At 41.2% G+C, this 19,542-nt stretch overlaps 1 protein-coding gene across 1 annotated transcript in view; it reads right to left on the bottom strand.

Annotated features, from left to right (window-relative positions):
* Positions 1–18,985, bottom strand: part of LOC127367633 (thrombospondin type-1 domain-containing protein 7A) — a 152,812-nt gene extending 133,827 nt beyond the window's left edge. The window contains exon 1 of the mRNA XM_051407660.1: positions 17,942–18,985. Coding sequence (XP_051263620.1) covers positions 17,942–18,086 — 145 coding nt within the window. The 5' untranslated portion in view covers positions 18,087–18,985. The remainder of the gene's footprint in view (positions 1–17,941) is intronic.
* Between the last annotated feature and the right edge of the window lie 557 nt (positions 18,986–19,542).

Below are 19,542 nucleotides of genomic sequence, written 5' to 3'. Positions count from 1 at the left end.
ATTTGTATTAATACACAGCTGAAAATAGTCCCCAACAAAATATTATTTACTGCTGTTTGAGTAGGGTTTGCTAAGAACTACAGTGAGCAGCTGTTTTAGGAAATAGTTAACCTTTAAAAAAAGAAATTAAAGTACATATTTGTGACCTTTTTTAAATCTTTAGTACGAAAGTACAGAGAGACGGATCACCTCATAAGTTTTGGTCTTTTCATGGGATTTGTTGACAATAACAAAAATACAGAAAATGCCAGCCTTACCTTTTGAGATATACTTAAATCAAAAATTATTCTTTCAACAAGTAGTCATAGTTGCTTAAATGTAACAATACTTGAACTGCCGCAAGTAGAAGTTTGTGGAAGATAAGGCTGCCCTCGTCAGAAACTGGTAGACCAGGACGAGAGCAGAAGTTGGAGAGTTCTTGATGGAGTCAAAGTGCAGCAGAAGTTTAAGAAGCCCGCAGTAATAGGAGATCGACATCTACGGTACATATTTGATAGATGTGGACAATCTGTGAAACGTGGAGGGAAAGAAGTAATCTGCCTTATTTCTCCCTCTGCTTTGCTCAATTGAATTCATCCGTGGATCACACCAGCACTACTCCTCTCTCCCTCACTGTCTCTCCCTGTTCAACCACTCCTCCTTCATTCCTTCCTCAGCTGCAGTCTCCAATCATGTAAACAGCAAAGCGCTGCAGGGTCTTCAGGCTACAGTTTTACAATCGCTAGAGATCCGACAGTCAACGAGACAGGCTGTGAAGCCTGGACGAGCGAGCTTTAATGATTTTAATCCTCTGTAAATTAACAGTGGACTAAGGGAAGATTTCATCAGAAATGAGCCTCTCTTAAATAGTGTTCAAGAGGCATGGAGAGCTGACCCATTGCTGCCGGTGCTGCTTATACAGCTCCCACGCAGGCTCTTCCTACTGTGATTTAGATGTTTTATTGGTAGGCTGCAGTATTTATTTGTAGTTATTTTTTCATGACGGTAAGAGTAGCAAAAAGTACAAAAAAAGGCAGATGTGGAGGATCAATGGGAGGGTGGGTCTACACAAAACCCGCGTACCCATGTATGAGTGCACACATGCCAGTTCAGATTGTCCACAGTCTGACTGGAGGGTTCACCAGCAGGCTACAACAGCAGGACTGACCTACATTTCATACTCACACACAGACAGACGCACAGAGGTACACACACACACGCACACACACCATTGTTTTCCGCCACAGTTTTATTGTTGTCGGAGAGGAAAAGCCTCTGAATCAACATCTGGATGAACACGGGACACTAAAATTCCCAACTGAAGCCGAAAGTACGGAAATTTGCTCAGGGAACTTAACTCTTCCAGACAGAGTGACCATCTTCACCTGTTTAATGGGGAACTCTGGGATACACACTTTCACACACACGTACACACCTAATGGCACAAAGTGAAGACAGGTTCACACAGCTCAGAGCAAACAGAGCACACTGCAGTAAAGACCAGAGACAGGAAGTTTACTCAAGTACTGTGATTACATACCAATTTAAGATACTGGCATTTTACTTGATTTTCATTTTGTATGACTATTGACTTAAAATATTGTACCTTTCACTCCATAACATTTATTTTACAGTTGCAATGATTAGTTCATTTGTAATATTAGGAGTCTACATTGAACATGAGAGAAGCTTGACATTTTGTCTCATGTACATTTTCAATGTCAAATGCTGTTTATGTTAAAAAATGTAGGGCTGCACCTTTTTCTTTATGCTATACTGCATTGATTTCTATTGTACTGTTTTTCTGGAGTTGCATTTTATGTTGTTGATTCTTGTCTTTCTCTTTTTGAATCTTAAATTGTTTGTGTAATTACTTGCAGACTGAAACAAAGGTCAGTTTCAATCAATCACCACGACAACCTGGCAACCTAAGCATTACAATAAAGTGACATATGGTAGGTGGATTCAGTGCCACCTGGACAATTACAACATTAAAACACAGCTTACAGGCTCATGTGAAGTCATGAAAAGCCTCTGAATACTTCTCTACCTGGGCTGCAGCTGTCAGTATTTACTATAAATAAACTACCGTGGCTGTGTTTATGGCAATGAAGGAAAATGTCATCCAGTGTAACAATGTGGCTCACTGATGTGTTATTACTCATTTCTGGACAACAATCGAACTCTATGACAAAGGGGAATACGTCATATCCTTCTTGGCTGTGCAGGCAATACTTGTTAGTCGGAATCCATTGTTGGTTTTGGTGTTTTCATGGCGTTACTTTTCCACTGTGGTATTGTTGCTTTTATTTAAACAGTCTCAATTAAATCTTGATGCCTCTATATGACCTACATAAACAAACCATTAGTGAGAAGATTGGCTATTTCTATATTGTTGTTAATGCTTGCCACCAGGTCGGACTGGGTCAGAGTCCCCTTGAAAACAATGAAACGAGGAGGTAGAAACCATTACAAGTTCCTTTCAGTGGGGCTTTAAGTAAAGAGTTGTTCTACCATCACTGGTGTATACTGAACAACCCCCCATATCACTTCTGTTGCAACAGTTGCAGCAAAATTACAGAAAACTACAAACAAAACAATGCAAAAATAAGATTTTTAATCAGTCATTGTTTTCATACATCTTCTAGAAAAATGACTTTGATAAAAAACAGACTGCTAAACAACAACACATTTAACTGCACGACAGTTTAACATATTCCCATTAAATAGATGTCAAGCGTTCCAGACAGGTATGGTCACAGGTAGCAGGGGCAGAGGCTTTGACACGTACACAGTCACCATATTATCTCTGTTGCCATGACTACAGCTGTCAGCAGCTCACAGATGAAGGAGGGAGGGGTTGGGGGGGTTGTGGTCGGGGGGGTTGTGGTGGTGGGGTGGAGGGGCCAGCTCGAGCCTTGAGTGACAGCTGTGACAGGTATATAATCCTGTTGGTCGTGCTTTCAGAGGAACACACAAACACACGTACACACACACACACACACACACACACACACACACACAGGATTCTCTGAGGCAGGTGTGCCCATCTGAAGGAGGGCTGGGTCGGCCTGTTCGCTCTGCAGCCACTGACAGCTGACGAGCACTTCTAATGACACACTGTACTGGAGAGCTGAGGGTCCTCGTATGGAGGGATGTGTGTTGTGTTATTTCTTTATTCCTATTTCACTCGCTGCCAAGGAGCAAGACAGGAACCTGATAAATGCACGATGTATGGTCCAATAAATAGTGAGCAAGTCGCTGCTCGCTGAATTCAAACTGGCTAAGTGAAGGAGAATGTGGATAATACACCAGGGGTATAAGATATAAGCTCTAACAGTCCCACAGGGTATGTTTAGCCTTACTACTCTTTATTGCTCAATCACTGCCAGCTTTATCTTCCTCTTCTCTGCAGGTTAAAGACAGAAAAAAAACATTCATCCAATAAAATAATGGCAATGTGTTTATCTCGTCACTTTTAATAACAGCTCCAAAGTACAATAATAAAGGATTATTAGAGAGTTGACTCAAATAAAATAAATACTGGCAGGTCGGCTAATAACTTAGTAATGTCAGACAAATACGTATTACAGCTGCCATTTTCTACTGGCTGTGTTTATATGGAGCTAAATATTCCAATTATAACTGGTTTAAAAGCCAAAACTGAAATAAAAATGCTCGATATAAACATTGAAATTTCAAATCGTTTGCAAAGGGGTAAGTTTAAACCTTTCATAAACCGATCAAAAGAAAATCTGTACCATGTAAATGATTTAACCTGATTACTTCATGGCTGTGAGGACGTTCTTCACTTCCAAAAAATATCAGCTTCCAAGCTGAACTGGAGCTCTGCGGAAAGCTGGCTTTTAATATAAACTCTTAAAGTAAGTGAAGGTTATTGGACACCCAGACGAAATAACAATGTATTCTAACAAAAAAAATTATATGAATGAACAAAGCCGGGATAAACCGAAGGGTTAAACAAATTAAAAACTGCTGGAGAACTTTGAATACTGCCTATTAGGTCCCTGACAACAAAAGTGGATCCGACCCCACTAACTTTCCGTTTTACAAAAATATGGTCAAATTCATCACTTTGAGCATGTCACACATCTGTTCTGATTAAATGCGTCCGTGCATGTAAACACCAGACCGTATCAGATCACCTCCCATGTAAACAGTTGTGCATGTAACCGCAGCTACTGACGTACAGCGATCACACAGACAGAAAACCATCATAGTGACAATAATATCAATTTATCAACCGACAGTAGTCTTTTTACAACACTAACAAATGCAGCCGCACCACATCTTGCCTTTTCTCAACTATATAATAAAAAAAACTCTTGCTCTGTTATAATTTTTTGCTTTCTCCAACAACACACACAGAGCAGAAAGAGTCTCGCTCTCTGGAGGCCGTTGAAAGTCATTCTGGGGAAACAGGAAATCTCCAACAGAGGGAAAACAAGGCAGGTTGAAGGAAAGCAGGTAACCCAGAAAAGTAAATTACAACGCTCAATCACAAAAAAATAAAAAAATAATAAAACCTCCACAGATTGATGATACCAAAGAGTGTGAGACCATCAAAGGTTGAGTTTTTCATTTAAAAGAAGGGAAGTCTGGAGCACACAGCGGCCTGCCCTCCAAGAACTTCGGGCTCGGCTGTAATTCCACAAAACTTAGTTCTCATTCTGAGTCAGAGAACGGGTGAACGCCTGTAGCAAACTGGCAATTTTTGGAGGAAGCGACCCTATTCCTCCTCTTCCTCTGGTGACCACTGCGTTTTTCAATAAGGGCCCTTTCAGAAAAATGAACTGAGAGAATGTAAACATGGAGTTGATGGATGACATTTTCCGAAGCTTTGTCTTGCAATTAGTTGTGGTTCAAGTGCTGCAGGGCCCTTCAACAACTTTCAGACATTTTTTCTTTGATGACAAATACTTCCTGCTGTGGAGCTTCTGAATTGGTTTTGTCCAGCTAGACACAGGTAAAAAAAAAAGTCTCGGAGAGTCTCCCCAAATTATTTGTGTGACTTCCATTCTCACTAAGATCAGTGTCAGAAGTGTCAAAAACATGTTTTAATTATAGATTCTGCTGGGAAAAGGGAAACGTTTCAATAAGTTATACATTGAGCCATAGCAGGGGTCAGCAACGTGGTAGCTTAACCAACGGCACACTAGCAATGAATGTGAGTTTTTTGGGGAGTGCCCTTTCATCTGCATGCTTCATTAGCTCCTGCACAGGCACTGCTCTCCCTGTCTTATTAAAGCTGGCTGTACATATTTGATTTCAATATGTGGATATTTTCATAAGGATGGCAGCCTTCTTGTAAATAATTACAATGTCCTGATTATGGGAGAAAAACAGCTCTTTTTTAAATGCTGTTATGCACATCGCCTGTATAGATTGAATACAATTATAGATCCACTGGAGATTTCAATTTTGATGTGGTGTCATAATTAATCTGAATGTGAAAATGGCTCACTGATTAACAAGAATTACTTTTAAAAATGGCCCTTCATATCAAAAAGGTTGCGATGTTTCCACTGAACAAATGTTAGGATGACCATACATGACAGCGGCATGCAAACACTGCGGGGAACTCCAGAGAGATGTACAGTATGTACCTGCAGTACAGGGCAGAGGTCAACGTAAACATGAGCCACATTTTATTAAGTCTCTCATTACTGCAATGAATGGTTTGCTTCTAGCCATGAGTCATGTGTGATGTATGGAAAGAGCAGAAGCAGAAATAATGCTTAATGTCATACTGTACTGTTTACAAGATGGGATAATGTAGGGTTTTTTGTCAACAGGACGTAGGCAGGGAGGTAAAACAGCTCCTATATTAAGATAAAAAAAGAGGTGAACATAGGATGCAATTGAACATTTTAATCTTTAGATATTTGAATCCAGAATAGGGTTGCTACAGGGGTTTAAGTAACTAGCACATCCCTATGTGTCTATAGAGGAGGAGGAAGGGCACAGTGAGAACAGCCAGTGGCTCTGAGGAGAGAGGTCACACGTGCCATGATGAATTACAGTAGCCGGTGTTGTCTTGGCTGCTTGTTCGTTAATGAGTCCTCTTAGGGGAGTATGCTGCGACAACACAAAAGGACACATCAACGCTGCATCAGTTCTCATCTACTCTTTACAGTGTGTCTGTGGTGCTTTGGATCTAATTCCGTGCTCTCATAATCGAGTACAGCCCGCCTAATCTTCAAATGACAAAAGCTAATTTGCATATTTTAAGGGGAACTTACTGGTTTGAAAATGAGACTTGATTATTAAAATTCAAGTACCTCGCACACAACATATGAAATACTTAATCAGTTGCTATGTTGGTCGTATTGTCAGTCACTCCGAAACATACAGTATCAGTATCAGATCTTATTATCTCTCTATAAATGCTTGAATTCACATAGCTATATACAGTTGTAGAACACAAACTCAATGCATTTATTTTAATAAATGGTTAATACATTAATGCAAAATAATTCAGTACTGCATGCACATCATCCGCCCACCAACTTGACCATGATAAAGACTGTGGAAACTACAGGTTGACTTGTGGTCCCGCAAACAACTGCTTTACTGAATGTGTGTGAATAAATGAAACTAAAGAGTGGAGGTCTTCATGGGTCCTGGACCCAACCTGGGACTCAAAATCAACTCATTGTAATCGGGTCAGCTTGTTTTACTACCATGGGTCAATATGTTTAATTCACGAAATGTAGCAGACACCTGTTTTGAAGTTTGGGAAATTCCAAACTCAGAGTTTATTATGAGAGCAGAGTGAACATATAGCACCTTCACATTTACCAGCTTCCAAAACATCTTGTAGCACAGAAACACAACAGAGGAAAGCAACATATAATTATAATGGTAATTGTTCTATTAGAAGACGAAGATTTTTCATTCCAATTTCACTACCTGGTTGTCGAAGTTAAGAAATAGTTACGATGGGGCACTAATCGCTGTCGTAGTCTAACCTTTTGGTTCAAACTGATTAAAACAGGCAGATACTCAATGTTTTCACAATGCTTAAACTCAGAAACGATCACTCACAAATAAACCACAACCAAACCTAGTGACACTGACTAACTCCCACACGGAGATGACATGATGATGAGATAAGAATGGATGAGAAACAGCCTCTCACACAATCTGTCACATGCTAGCACTGAGCTATATCGGGAGGTGTGACCACTAAAGAATCCTCTTCTCTGACTGTAACTGCTAAAACACATAAAACGCTGCCTGGTTATTGACATTGTGTTAAAGGGAAATGCCAACTCTCTCTCTCTCTCTCTCTCTCTCTCTGGGTTACAAGTGTGATCTTACTGGGATTTACTCTCTCTCTCTCTCTCTCTGTGTGTGTGTGTGTGTGTGTGTGTGTGTGTGTGTGTGTGGTGGGGGGGGAGTTTTTGCCAGAGACCTAGTGTGTGAAGTGACACCCATGAGTGCAGGCCCACGCCATACACCCACAGCACAATGGGTAGTGAGAGGAAAATGTGAAAAGCTAATGGACGAACAGATGAATAGACTTTTGAATCAATGGATGGATGAAGAGTTGGATGACGTTCAAGATTGTAGTTTTAGTTATGCAACCGTTTAAAAAGCAGCAGAAATAACCACACTGGTTAGGCATCAAAGGGCCCAATCAGAACACCACAATCTTCTGGAAAGCAATCCAAATAAAACTTACTGTGTACTGGGAGGGCAATTTTCATTTTGTCCCCTCGACAGGAAACTGCTCAAGTCACTGCAACTTTCAGTTTTAAATGGGATGCTATTTCTGTTCATAATACACCTTATGACATGTTCACTATCATCCTGACCCCAATAGTGTACCGACAATGCGAAATGTCACCTGTCTTCGTTGGAAAGGCAAGGAGGCGAGCAGAGCCTTGTCAGTCAATAGAAGCACATTTATGTTCATTTATTTAGCTCTGAGAGAGTTTCACTGTGTGTACTTGTGGACTAGAAGTAGTGTGTGTGTGTGTGTGTGTGTGTGTGTGTGTGTCTTTGCGAAGTGCCAGTGCATGTATGTATGACAATGGGAATACAATGTGATGATGAAGTGAATTATCACCTGAATTTGCAGCTCCACTCGGCTTTACAGAGCTGTACACTGAGTTTAAGCCCATTGTTAAGCTGTTTTACTGTTTTTTTTTTTTTTTTTACTCTCACCGCTCTCATAGTGTCATTTTCCACCACAGACCTATTGTACACTACCTGTTCAGCACAGTTAGGATCATTTGAGCATGGGTAGAGACCATAAATGGAGCCAAAAGATTATAGAAATATTGGACTTCAACGCCCCGAAAAACTAATGAAAAATCTATCTAGAGTTAGTGTTTAGTTTGTCCGTTCTGGGCTACTGTAGAAACGTGGTGGTTCAACATTCGGGACTCTGTAGAAGAGATAACTTATCTGTATTTTCAGGTGATTATACACTAATGAAAAACATACATATGAATATTATATTAATAATATATTGGACACTGGACCTTTAAGTGAATTATCAAGCAAAGTTGCCAAACGTCGTCTAATTCTAGCTTCTCAAATGTGAAGATTTTCTGCTTTTCTCTTTGTTAAATCCTCATAAATTAAATATATTTGGGTTTTAGACTGTTTGTCAAACAAAACAAGGAATTTTAACTAATAAAATCCAATAACTTAGGCTCTGTTAACTTTTTTTAAATACATTTTATAGACTAAACGATTAAAACAATTTCTAGATTAACTAATAATGAAAACAATCATTAGCTGCAGCTCTAAATGTCAGCGACCCTTGGCTACCCAGGTTGCAGTGCATCATGCAAAGTAAAATAGAAAATGTTTGTGGGATAAGTTCTTTAGTTTTTTTCCCTCTTTAATTATAATACTGATCTTCTTTGTAGGTTAATTAATGTTTGGGTGGGAAGTGACCACCAAAGCACTTAACAGATATTCTACACACACCATGCCTGTCTGCTGTAGGCATGAGGAGTTAGTGAGCCTGATCAACCTACTGGGATATTCATATACGGTCAGCCCTGCCCTGCCTGGGGCCATCTGCTGCCCTCCCTCTAATCCAGGGGCTTGTCACTGGTGATTAGCCAGCCACTCTTTCACTCTCTCTCTCTCTCTCTCTCTCTCTCTCTCTCTCTCTCTCCCGCTACCATTATATATTTCTAGTTTATTATGTTGATACTAGTGTTAAAGCCTGGCATTCATTGCTCTCTCAGCTTAAACTCCTTTGTATGGATATTTGATGCTTACAAATCCTCTGTGCTTCCTCTCCCCATCTCTGTCTCTCTCCCTTCCTCCTTCATTATACATATCAAGGCCTATTATGCTGCCAGGGCTTAAATAAAGAGTGCCCCCTCACACTTTTTTTCCCCTTTTCTATGCATTTTCAAGTCCACAAATTAACCACCTTTTTACAATTTCTGTTGGCTTGTGCACCTTTAATATGTCTAAGTATTTCTTGGCACAAAAAGACGAGAAATGCAGCGAAAGCAGTTGCAGTTTCCAGAATAAAGAACATCCTCTTCAACAGCCTGAATGCAAATGAGGTCAATATTATCACTCAAATGTATAATTGACAGATTTACAACCAACTTGACTTTTAATATCCATTTGAAATCTTTTTTTTTCTGTCACTGTGTGAGTAATGAGCACTGCCTGTTAGTGTGAAGGTTAGCTCTTTGGAGAGCACTGAGTAACAGATATGGTAATAGGATTAATAAGTGAAAATTACAACAGTAGGAAACACTATGATATCTTGCACTGTCAGTGTAGCTTGTCTTTATATACACAGCCATGTGTTGAGCCATGCTAGCAGTGGGGTCAGTCATTTGGTCATGGGCCCTGGCACCACGAGGGGTCTTGAGGCCCCTCACTGTTTAAGATTTATGTATCAATAGACAACAAAATCACTGACCAGGATACATGTGACTGACGCTTAGGTTGTTTCAGAACCATGGACAGCGTCGTTTGTTGTGTGAAGGTGACAGGGAAGTGAAGGGACCGCCGCTCTGCTACGTTCTTATCTGATTAATGAATGTACTCTTTGATTTTAAACTATAGCTTTATGTTTTATTATTTAACATTTTCAAGGCTATTGCATGGTTAGATCAATTATTTTTTTATTTACTTTATTCTCCTTAGTTGGTCCACCATTTGGTCCAGACTTATATATCTTAACCATTGGATGGATGTTGTACAGACATTCATGATTCCAGAGAGTTAATCTAATATAACTGTTGTGATCCCCTGACTTTTCCTCTAGCTCCATTATGATGTTGATATTTGTGGTTTTGACAACTGCTGGATTGGATTACCGGGAAATCTGGTACAAATCTGATACAAACACCTTCACACTCCCCTTAGTACGATACCTCAACTTTTCACATCAGCCTCAGCTGTACTTTATTGCTGGTTACCATTTGTAGCATTCTAACTGGTGGCTGATATCGTAAACATAATACCTGCTAAATATCTGTCTATTATCTGTTAGATTTGTCACCGTGAGCATGGTAGCATGTAGCTCAAAGCACCGCTATGCAATCTTACAGAGCCGCTAGCATTGCTCTAGACTCAAGAGTATCTTGAACTATTGTTTTTTCTAATTTTAATTTTTTTCTAATGGTTATACATATGAGATTTAAAACATTAATACTGTAGTAAACTATTTGCTATGTTAAGATACCAACCCCAACCAGCGTTGGTAATTGTTACAACAACAACAAAGTTACTAAACAAAGTTTTAGTGTGTAGGGCCCATTTGTTTTGGTCTGAGATGCAAACAACTGTATATATAACCTTTAATCACTTCTGCACTTTTATATTGTGCAGTCAAACTAACCTAAAACCATAGGACAACACGCACAAGTCAGTAGACACAGGGGGTCAATATTATTCACCATCAAATAAGGGATTGGCAAACACTGTCACAAACAATTACCTAAAGTCACCATCCTGTCACTGTTGCTTAGGGTACTCTGAGGAATTACTGCACCATTTCTACTTCTTTTACTCAAGAACACATGGCCCAAAAACAAGCAGAAAATCATTCAAAAAATGGGGTCAAAAGTGGAGTAGTACAATGTGACTTTCAATAACAAAAGCAATGTGGTTATATAAGACTCAAAGCAGCAGCAGCGGCTCAATATTCTAATGTGATGTTCTCATAACATTCAACAAGATTTAATAGGTTTGATTTCTTAACTACACAGTGGATTATAGCAGTCTGTGTTTACAGTTCATCTCACGATCTAATGATGAATTAATCTTTCCACAGCATCCAGTTCTACATCAGCTTACCCACTAGACAGCGAAGCAACAACACCCAAACTACTGTGAGACAAAAAGCCTTTATGTTCAGAAAAGACTGCCCATGACTACCTCGACAGCTGAGCAAAAACAACTGATGGCCAGTGGGAGAGATGAAGGATTAACAACACAGCTGCTGGACGGACGGGAGGATATTCACTCCTGAGCCTCCTCCATCTCTACGGCTTTATTAGAGAAGCATCGGAGGAGGCAGCGCAGTCACTAAATGTCACTGCTTTCCTCAATGACACGACGCTGCTATTCCTCTCAGCCCACTGAAGCTGCCTCGTTGCATCTCATGGGAGGAAAGGGCCTGTTTTGAATGCCACTCCCTGACCACGAAAGTGCTTGGTTTCCCCGATACGGCCACCGGATTTGTTTGTGTTTCAACTTGTGGCTGGCCGCAGATTTAAATTCACGTTTATGAAGAGACACCATAGGGACATGCCCACTGTGAAACAGAAAAACACAAGTCCTCTCTCTATTTTAGAGAAGACTCTGGAGAAAAATAAAACAGGGAAATTAAAGGTCCAGTGTGTAACATTTAGGAGGATCTATTGGTATAAATGGAATATGTGTATGTATAATTGTGTTTGTTATCTTGGAATGAGCTGTTTTTATCTACAGAGGCAGCGGGTCCACTTCCGCGAATGCTGCTATGTTGAACCGCTATGTTTGTAAAGTAGCTAAATCCTACACACTGGTCCTTTAAGGAGTGAATTTCTTCCAGATTGAGTTGTGAGGCATCACTACACAAATCGATGAACTACCCTTAAAGAGCTCAAGGCACCTAACCTTCACCTTTGAGACAACTGAGGCAGATCAGCAGATGTTGTAGGTTTTACACAGACGCGTCCAGGTGAAAGTATGACTAAATATGAATCATAATGCTGTTACAATTAGACGTACGCACACACAGAGTAGACTTTTCTATGATATGCTAATCTTTTTACGGCAGCACGTGTCACTTTGATATACCAGGTCAAGGCTGATAATCAGAGAAAAAACATCCCTACATAACATAAATCTATCACTGATCTGCTTACTCATGCCATGACGATCCACAAAGTACACTGATAGTGTAGCTGAATGACATAGTGCCCCATCGAAAATATGTTATCATCCATTTGAATATGGTGGAATAAGGCAGTGAGAATCCTCTTATGTCACTCTAAATAAAGTTTTTTGGATGAAGTGTAATCTCTAATCCTGCCATCCCTCCTATATCAGTAATAGCCAGGTTTTAGTGTAAGCTCTGCCATTTAGATTAAACAAACTCTGGCATCTCTTTGGCATCTTTCTCCACTGGATGGATTGGCTATTTCAAAAATGTAGCAGTCTGCAGTGGAGAGCGGTGGGGTAATATCTCTAAAGCCACAAAACAGATCAATCTGGGTCAAATGTGACGTATTTTGCTGCAAATGCTTTTAAAATCAAATGCAATGTCATGGTGCGCTGTTGGCCAGCTCTGTATCATTTCTGCTAGGGTGACACTGAACCACAGACCACTGAAGCTTGAGCCGCACTCATTTTTTGTTTTTTTTTTTTTTTACAGCTGAGAGAAAAAGTAACTTTGAAAAATAGCTTCCTTCCGCTTTTAGACAGAAGGATGCTGAGGCCACATGGCTACTGCTGTTGTTGGCTTTTCCAGAGACTCCACAGGCTGCTGAGTGCTCATTTTATGACGGTTGCAGGGCCAGACACACACACACACACACACAACAGACACAATTAGCCTCCATTTCCACTCCAACTGAACTAAAAATGAAAACAAAAACACAAGCATGCTGAATTAAAATAAAACCCATTGGCATACTGTGTAATGAAAAATGAAAATCCCAAGGAAATTGTCTTAATTTATATGCATGGCCTAAATTTGTTGCCTGTTGCTAAGGAATTTAAATAGTGGCTGGCCAATTACCTACCAGACTCTTGTTTGCCCTCAGGTGCTATGCTAATTAGGGTCATAGAGGGTCACGTTGTAATGCACTCACTAAAATGAGGCAGGAATCTCCAAGGGATATTCTCATTTGGGAGGATGCCAGTCACATTCCTGCTTATATCAAAGCTACAGCTACTCAGTCTGACGCGTGTTTGTTTCTGGCTCAATTCAAGACAACTGTCGCACATAACACAGGTACGCAGGTATTAGCACACAGCTATTTAAGGCAAAGGATTTTCAGGGTGCACAGAGACAGCAGATTCTAATTTAAACCCGGGGAAATGAGTGAGGCCGACGTTCAGGTCAGTTGAGGACGTGAATCAATCAAGTATGCAGACAAAAAAAAAAAAGAAAAAGCTTTAATAGAATGAGAAATTGTAAATGAGAATATTCAGTCAAAGTCATTCCACATAAAATAAGATGATCAAGCAAAACTAATCAATCCTCAGATTTCTGATGTGGTAGAAAATAAGGCAACAGAAGCAACTTTATGCTCTATCAGTCCGAGGCACCTGCAAGAGATCAATACTGCACTTTTGTTTCAATCTATCTCAAGGCTCTACTTTTGAACTCAGCTTGTCTTGTGTTCAGTTACTACAATCAGTTTGGCTGAAGGCGTTTTGCCATATTAATGACCCTGGCTTGCTGTATTGAACTTGTGAACCCGTCACACCCGCTCTCCTTCAATTTCCTGGATGGGCTCTTCAGCCGGTCCGCCATAATAGCAGGTGATTGTGGGAAAGCCACTAACAACCCTCAGCGAGGGTGACATCCTTCACTGCCAGTGCCTCTCTGAAGGGAGGAATGTATTCGGCTAACAATGGCCTGTCAGCGCTAGTCGCCCTGTCCCAGTGCGTTGAAAGGTGACATCAGCAGGACGTGGTGACACACAGCATCGCGTTCAGAGTGCTGAAAGCTGCAGTGGTCCTCATTGTATGATACAGTGTAGCACTAAAACTCCATTGTTTCTGCAAAGTGACAGGTCATTAGAGATGCAGGGCTGACAAATGTACAGAAGTAGACACACAAACACACTCACCTACATACACATACTCTGGATTCACAACAGCGTGATTAAATGATCTGAAACGATCTCATTAGCTCATCTGATAAAAATAAACTAAAAGATATCTGCAGAGAAAATGTATTTATCATCCTTACTGAGTCCTCCTTACTACCTTTTAAATCTAACAATGAATACAATTGTCAAGCCTGTGATGCATGATTTGGTTAGTTAATCATCCAGGAAGCCAATAAACAAAAGTTAAAATGCCACTGCTTTGTGTAGAGCATGTAACAGGTGGCCAATCACAAGCTTGTTTGATACAGAGCCACTGGTTTGATTTTATGTCTCAAATGGTTTAAAAATGTTGCATGCCAATGTGTTTGCTCAAACGTATTGATTTATCCATTAAACATAAATTCTAGCAGCATTTTGATGTTACCGACAGACACAGTGTGCACTAGAACAAACACATGGATGGTATTTAAGTAAGCAACTTGCAGCAATTATTTGGAGTTATGCACAGGCTCATGACTCAGGTGACTTAAGGCCCAGAGAGACACGTGCTAAGAAGTGTGACTTGACCTGATGAGGCGAGACGGTAGGTGAACTGGGATTGGCTTGGTAAGAGGCCAGAGGCGACTCCTGCGTAATCTGAATGATAGATAATCTGGATCACAGAAAAGATTACGGACTCGTATTCAGGGAGGGTGGGAGTTGATAAACAGTGATCAGAACGGGGTTTGTCAAACCAAACTGAGAAACGATTTGGCACCTGTCGATGTAAGCCTCAACATATTAAAATGTTGAATTCCTTTGTAAAGTTATCCTTCTTTGTCTGTGGTTTTAATGTATTTTAACATCCACTGAAAAATGTACCAAACTGCACATGGAAACACTTACAGTCAGGCATACAGAGAATGCCAAGACATCGAGATGTTACAGTATGTGTTTGCTTGAATACAGCATCACCTGCTCTACCACCTGTAATTGCTTTGTCCTCAGGCAGACATGTGAGGTCTTGACAGCTCCAACCTTGTCGCTCCAACAACAGAGTCTAATGAAGCACGCACACAGTACCAGAATGGGAAAGATGCACCTGCTGTGTGTGTGTATTTACGAGTGTGTGTGCCTCTGCATGTGTGGCACAGTTCTCTATTACACATGAATATGCAGGATACAGCAAAATGTGTTAGATCTATTGTCATGCTGGTGTGGAGACTTATGCGTCCTCACTATTGGCAACAGATAAGGTTGCTGTGGAATTTCAGCATAACTTACTGTTGCAACGGTTGGGAAAAGCCATGGATCTTAAAAACAGAAAAGGCAAAATATAGAATAGAGTGCCAGACAGGGAAACAGAGCGGTAAAGATGCAGGGGAAGAAGTGCATAGGGAGTGCACAGTTGAGAGGAGGCGACAAGAAGAAAAATGGTGTGAAAATAGCATCTGAGAGGGAGACAAACTCCCTGCACTCTCTCAAAGGCCCCGGAAAAACGGTGGCAAGTCGTTATCACCATCATCATCACCACCACCGTCCTCATGGTGGCTATAAATCGCTTTAGTTTTTTTTCTTCCAGTTATCCTCACCGCCACCTTCAGAAATATCACTGGCAGTGTCTGGCGGAGCCTGTTGTCTCTATCTCCCTCATTTGAATAGAATTCTCAGAGCATAAAAACAGCGCTGAACTGTCTCACCTTCCAAAACAGATACATCATATTTTCACAGAAGGCAATAAAAGCAATGCAGGCCCAATTCCCCACAGTTTCGAAGACAGGGGCTGTATTTCAGCTAGACTCATCAATATGCAAAACATCAGAGCATTGCTTGCCACAAGAATATTCCCTCCACTGCACACTCTGCAAATGTGCACAAACATCATCACATTTTGTGTTTCTTTTTTTTTTTTTTAAACAAGCTTCGATTGGCAAGAAAAAGTATGCAAATCTTGTGCAAACATAATCACATTTTGATGAAAAGCACTGGGATTCAAAGCCCTAAATTGCCCTATGTGATTTTAATACTCTGCAGGCAATTGTCAAACCAAAGAGGCACAGAAAAAAGGAGACTCCAGGGCTGAAATCAATGCGCTACCTTTTATTTGGGAAGAAGTGAACAAACTCCAAGCACTGGATTACATTTCAAAGCACAGAGCCTAGAGCTTTGCCGTTGAGGAGCATGTATAGTGTGGGAGAAAGGTGCTGTAGCGTGGGAGAGAGGCGTAATCACGATGACCTACAGTAGGGTAGATGTAGGTTAAGTTAGTCCCTCTCCGCCTGCATAGCTCACTCTGCCTTTCTCTTTCTCAAGTCTCTTCCCTGGGCTGTCTTTCCTGGGTTGTTAAATCCCTGCTCCTTTAATCTCCTTACTCAGCTACATCCTCTTTAAAGATGCAGAGCCACAGGAGAGCCGTGGGATACGTCAACTAGGGAGCGGTGCTGGGCAAGGCGGGGCAGGACAAGTGGAGTGAGGGTGTTTGAGTTAGGGTTGCACTGGCATTGAGAAAATGTAGTTTTTGGTCAAATATGTTTGAGAAGAGCACGCCTTAACCTCCTGAGCCTTCCTGGTTATGGGAGGATTAAATTAATCTCAGGGAGAGATGGTCATTTAATTTATGCCTTAAAGGACTTCCCAAATGTTTTGAAGAATGCTGCGGAGAGTCATTTTCTCAGTGTCCATTATAAATCATCATGGTAATAATCACAGCTCATTGCAACATCTGTTCTCTAGAACCTTAAATTAGTGCTCAGCATCCATGTTTGGTAGTGAGATTCCCATGCATGTCAACAGTGATAATATGATTCAATGGATCCCACTCTGACTCTCAATTGACTCCATACGAGCCTTCCCCTGATAGACAGTTAAACACAGCTACATTCAGTGCAGGACATAAACATGTACAAAGATAAGAAACACTGTAACCGCCCTTCAATCTACAACATCTACTACATGTATGAATTTCTCTCTCTCACACACACACACACACACACACACACACACACACACACACACACACACAAGCTGCTCATTCAACGCTGATGTCACATCAATACCCTTCCTCCACTTCCCTCACCAAGCACTGTTGTGCGGCAATACCTATCAATCATCTCCATGCTGTAACACACAGCAGCAACATTTCAATAATGGTGCATCACCTGAGACTCAGGGAGATGAAAGTAATCCATTCAAAAATGGATCATGGTTGTCCTGTGTGCCACATGCTATTCAGTGTGAGGAGACAGCTGTACTGTAGATTTCTGGGTCATCTTTCAAGTGTATGTATCTTTGAAGTTCAGCTGTGTAGAGTCGACCACCTCAAATAACAAATTTATGAGACAACCAAAGCGTGTCATCTGGAGGTATTGTAGCCCTGTGCGAGTTAATTAAGCATGAGAGTGTGTCTCTTTCGATAGTGGATCCATAAACCTTTTATTTTCATGATAGAAAGGCAACAGTCGGATGCACTGGTTTTAAATTGCTCCCTAAAATCTAAAAGTTGTCACACCCTTCAGTCCACATTTCCCACAAACAATGAACTGAAAACAACACATGATTAGATCTGACTGTGTGAGTGTGGGAGGTCACATACCATAGCAGCACCGACCGCACACACCAATCCACCACCTACCATCATAAACACTCCATATGTAAAACAAGGGATCAAATATAATCTCTAATTAGTGGTTTAGCGGTACCTGTTTCCCAGAAGTAGACAGACTTCCCATCATCTGTTTGTGCATGAGCCTTCCAGAAACCACAGAACAGCAGCAATGTCACCAAAAGGTACCCCTCTGTCCTTATTCGGAGGGTCCTTGCTGCACCCCTCCACCCTAGCCCCATGGTCCGCCACAGGATAAAAGTAAATCCACTCAGCTCAGAAGGTCAGGGAAGGCAGTGTAGAAAAAAAGAAAAGAAAAACACACTCGTCCAAAAGGCAACAAGAAGTGAAGTGTGCTTCAGTTTGAGAGAGTGAGGGTGTGAGTAAAGTATATGTGAGTGTGAGACAGGGACAAATAATGAGGTGTGTGTGTGTGTGTGTGTGTGTGTGTGTGTGTGTGTGTGTGTGTGTGTGTGTGTGTGTGTTATCAGTCCTGCAGGAGTTGAGGTCCGCTACTTGGTCTTGTGAAGGACAGAGAGAGTAGTTTTCTCCTTTTTTCTTTTTTTTCCCGTTTTGCTCCCAACTTGGCAGGATGGTCCCAGAGGGAGGCTGTCAGTGACGGGGACTGAGCTGCAGATGGACGCTACGGTCTCCCTCCTCCATCGTATCCGCTCCCACTGTTGCCGTTGCTGCCTCTGTCCTCTGGCTGTGGAGCAGTGACAGTGGGCGAGTGTCTGCAGTGTTGTTCGCTTCCCTCCCTCTCGCTTTCTCTCGCTCACTCTCTCTCTCTCTCTCTTCGTCTCCTACTCGCTCACTCATTTGCTCTTCTCCCTGTGCCACCCTGCTCTCGCTCTCTCTTTTTCTACTCCTGGCTTTTTTCTATTCTTCTCTCCTGCCCTCATCTTCTCTTGTCTCTCTCATTTTCCTTTTATTATTACACTCTCTGCATCTCTAACATGCTCCTTCTCACTTTCTCCCCCTCTATCTCCCCTTTCCTCTCCCGTTTTCCTGTCTCCCGCCTAGGGCATGAGGACGGATACTCCCCCACCTCCTCCTCCTCCTCCACTCGTCCTCCACTTGCAGTGCTGGGAAGGCAACTGGAGACCAGCAGTGCTCACACTGGTCTCAGAAGCTCCCATAAGCACTGCTCCCAGGATCAGAGAGGCAGAGAGACAAGCAGGGCTTAATGCAGAGCGAGAGAAAGTGGAGGGGGGTTTATGGGGGAAGCAAGGAGGAGCAAAACACTAAGCCAGAAAGGGAGAGAGCGAGAAAGAGATCAAGGAGTGGGGGTGTTTATGCCTGTTAGAAAGGGGTGAGAAAGGGGTGTGAAAGTGAAATGATGGAATGGAATAAGTGACAATGAGGAATATTTTAATATTTCCTATAAAAAAATATAAAATACTAAGCCTTTCTTTATTACTGAGTCTGATTAATACAAATTAATAGACAGAATTAGACATACCAGCATATTATATTGGTGTCTGGGCTTGGTTAGAATGAACTGAATTCTGTGGTGGGCATTTCATATCATAATGATCTGTTTTGACCAAATAGAAAAAAAAAACCCTACGTATTTAGAGTGTCACTACAAGGAACTATATCAACAATAAAGCAAAACGCTACATAAGTGGCTACAGTGTCAAATATGTAAATGTTACCACTTGTGTGTAAAAGCTGGATTGCTGATTAAAAGGATAA

Source organism: Dicentrarchus labrax, unplaced genomic scaffold, assembly GCF_905237075.1.
Source record: "Dicentrarchus labrax unplaced genomic scaffold, dlabrax2021, whole genome shotgun sequence".
Taxonomy (NCBI): Eukaryota; Metazoa; Chordata; class Actinopteri; family Moronidae; genus Dicentrarchus; species Dicentrarchus labrax.
The sequence above is the reverse complement of the archived record's forward strand: the minus strand, read 5'-3'. Positions and strand labels throughout refer to the sequence as shown.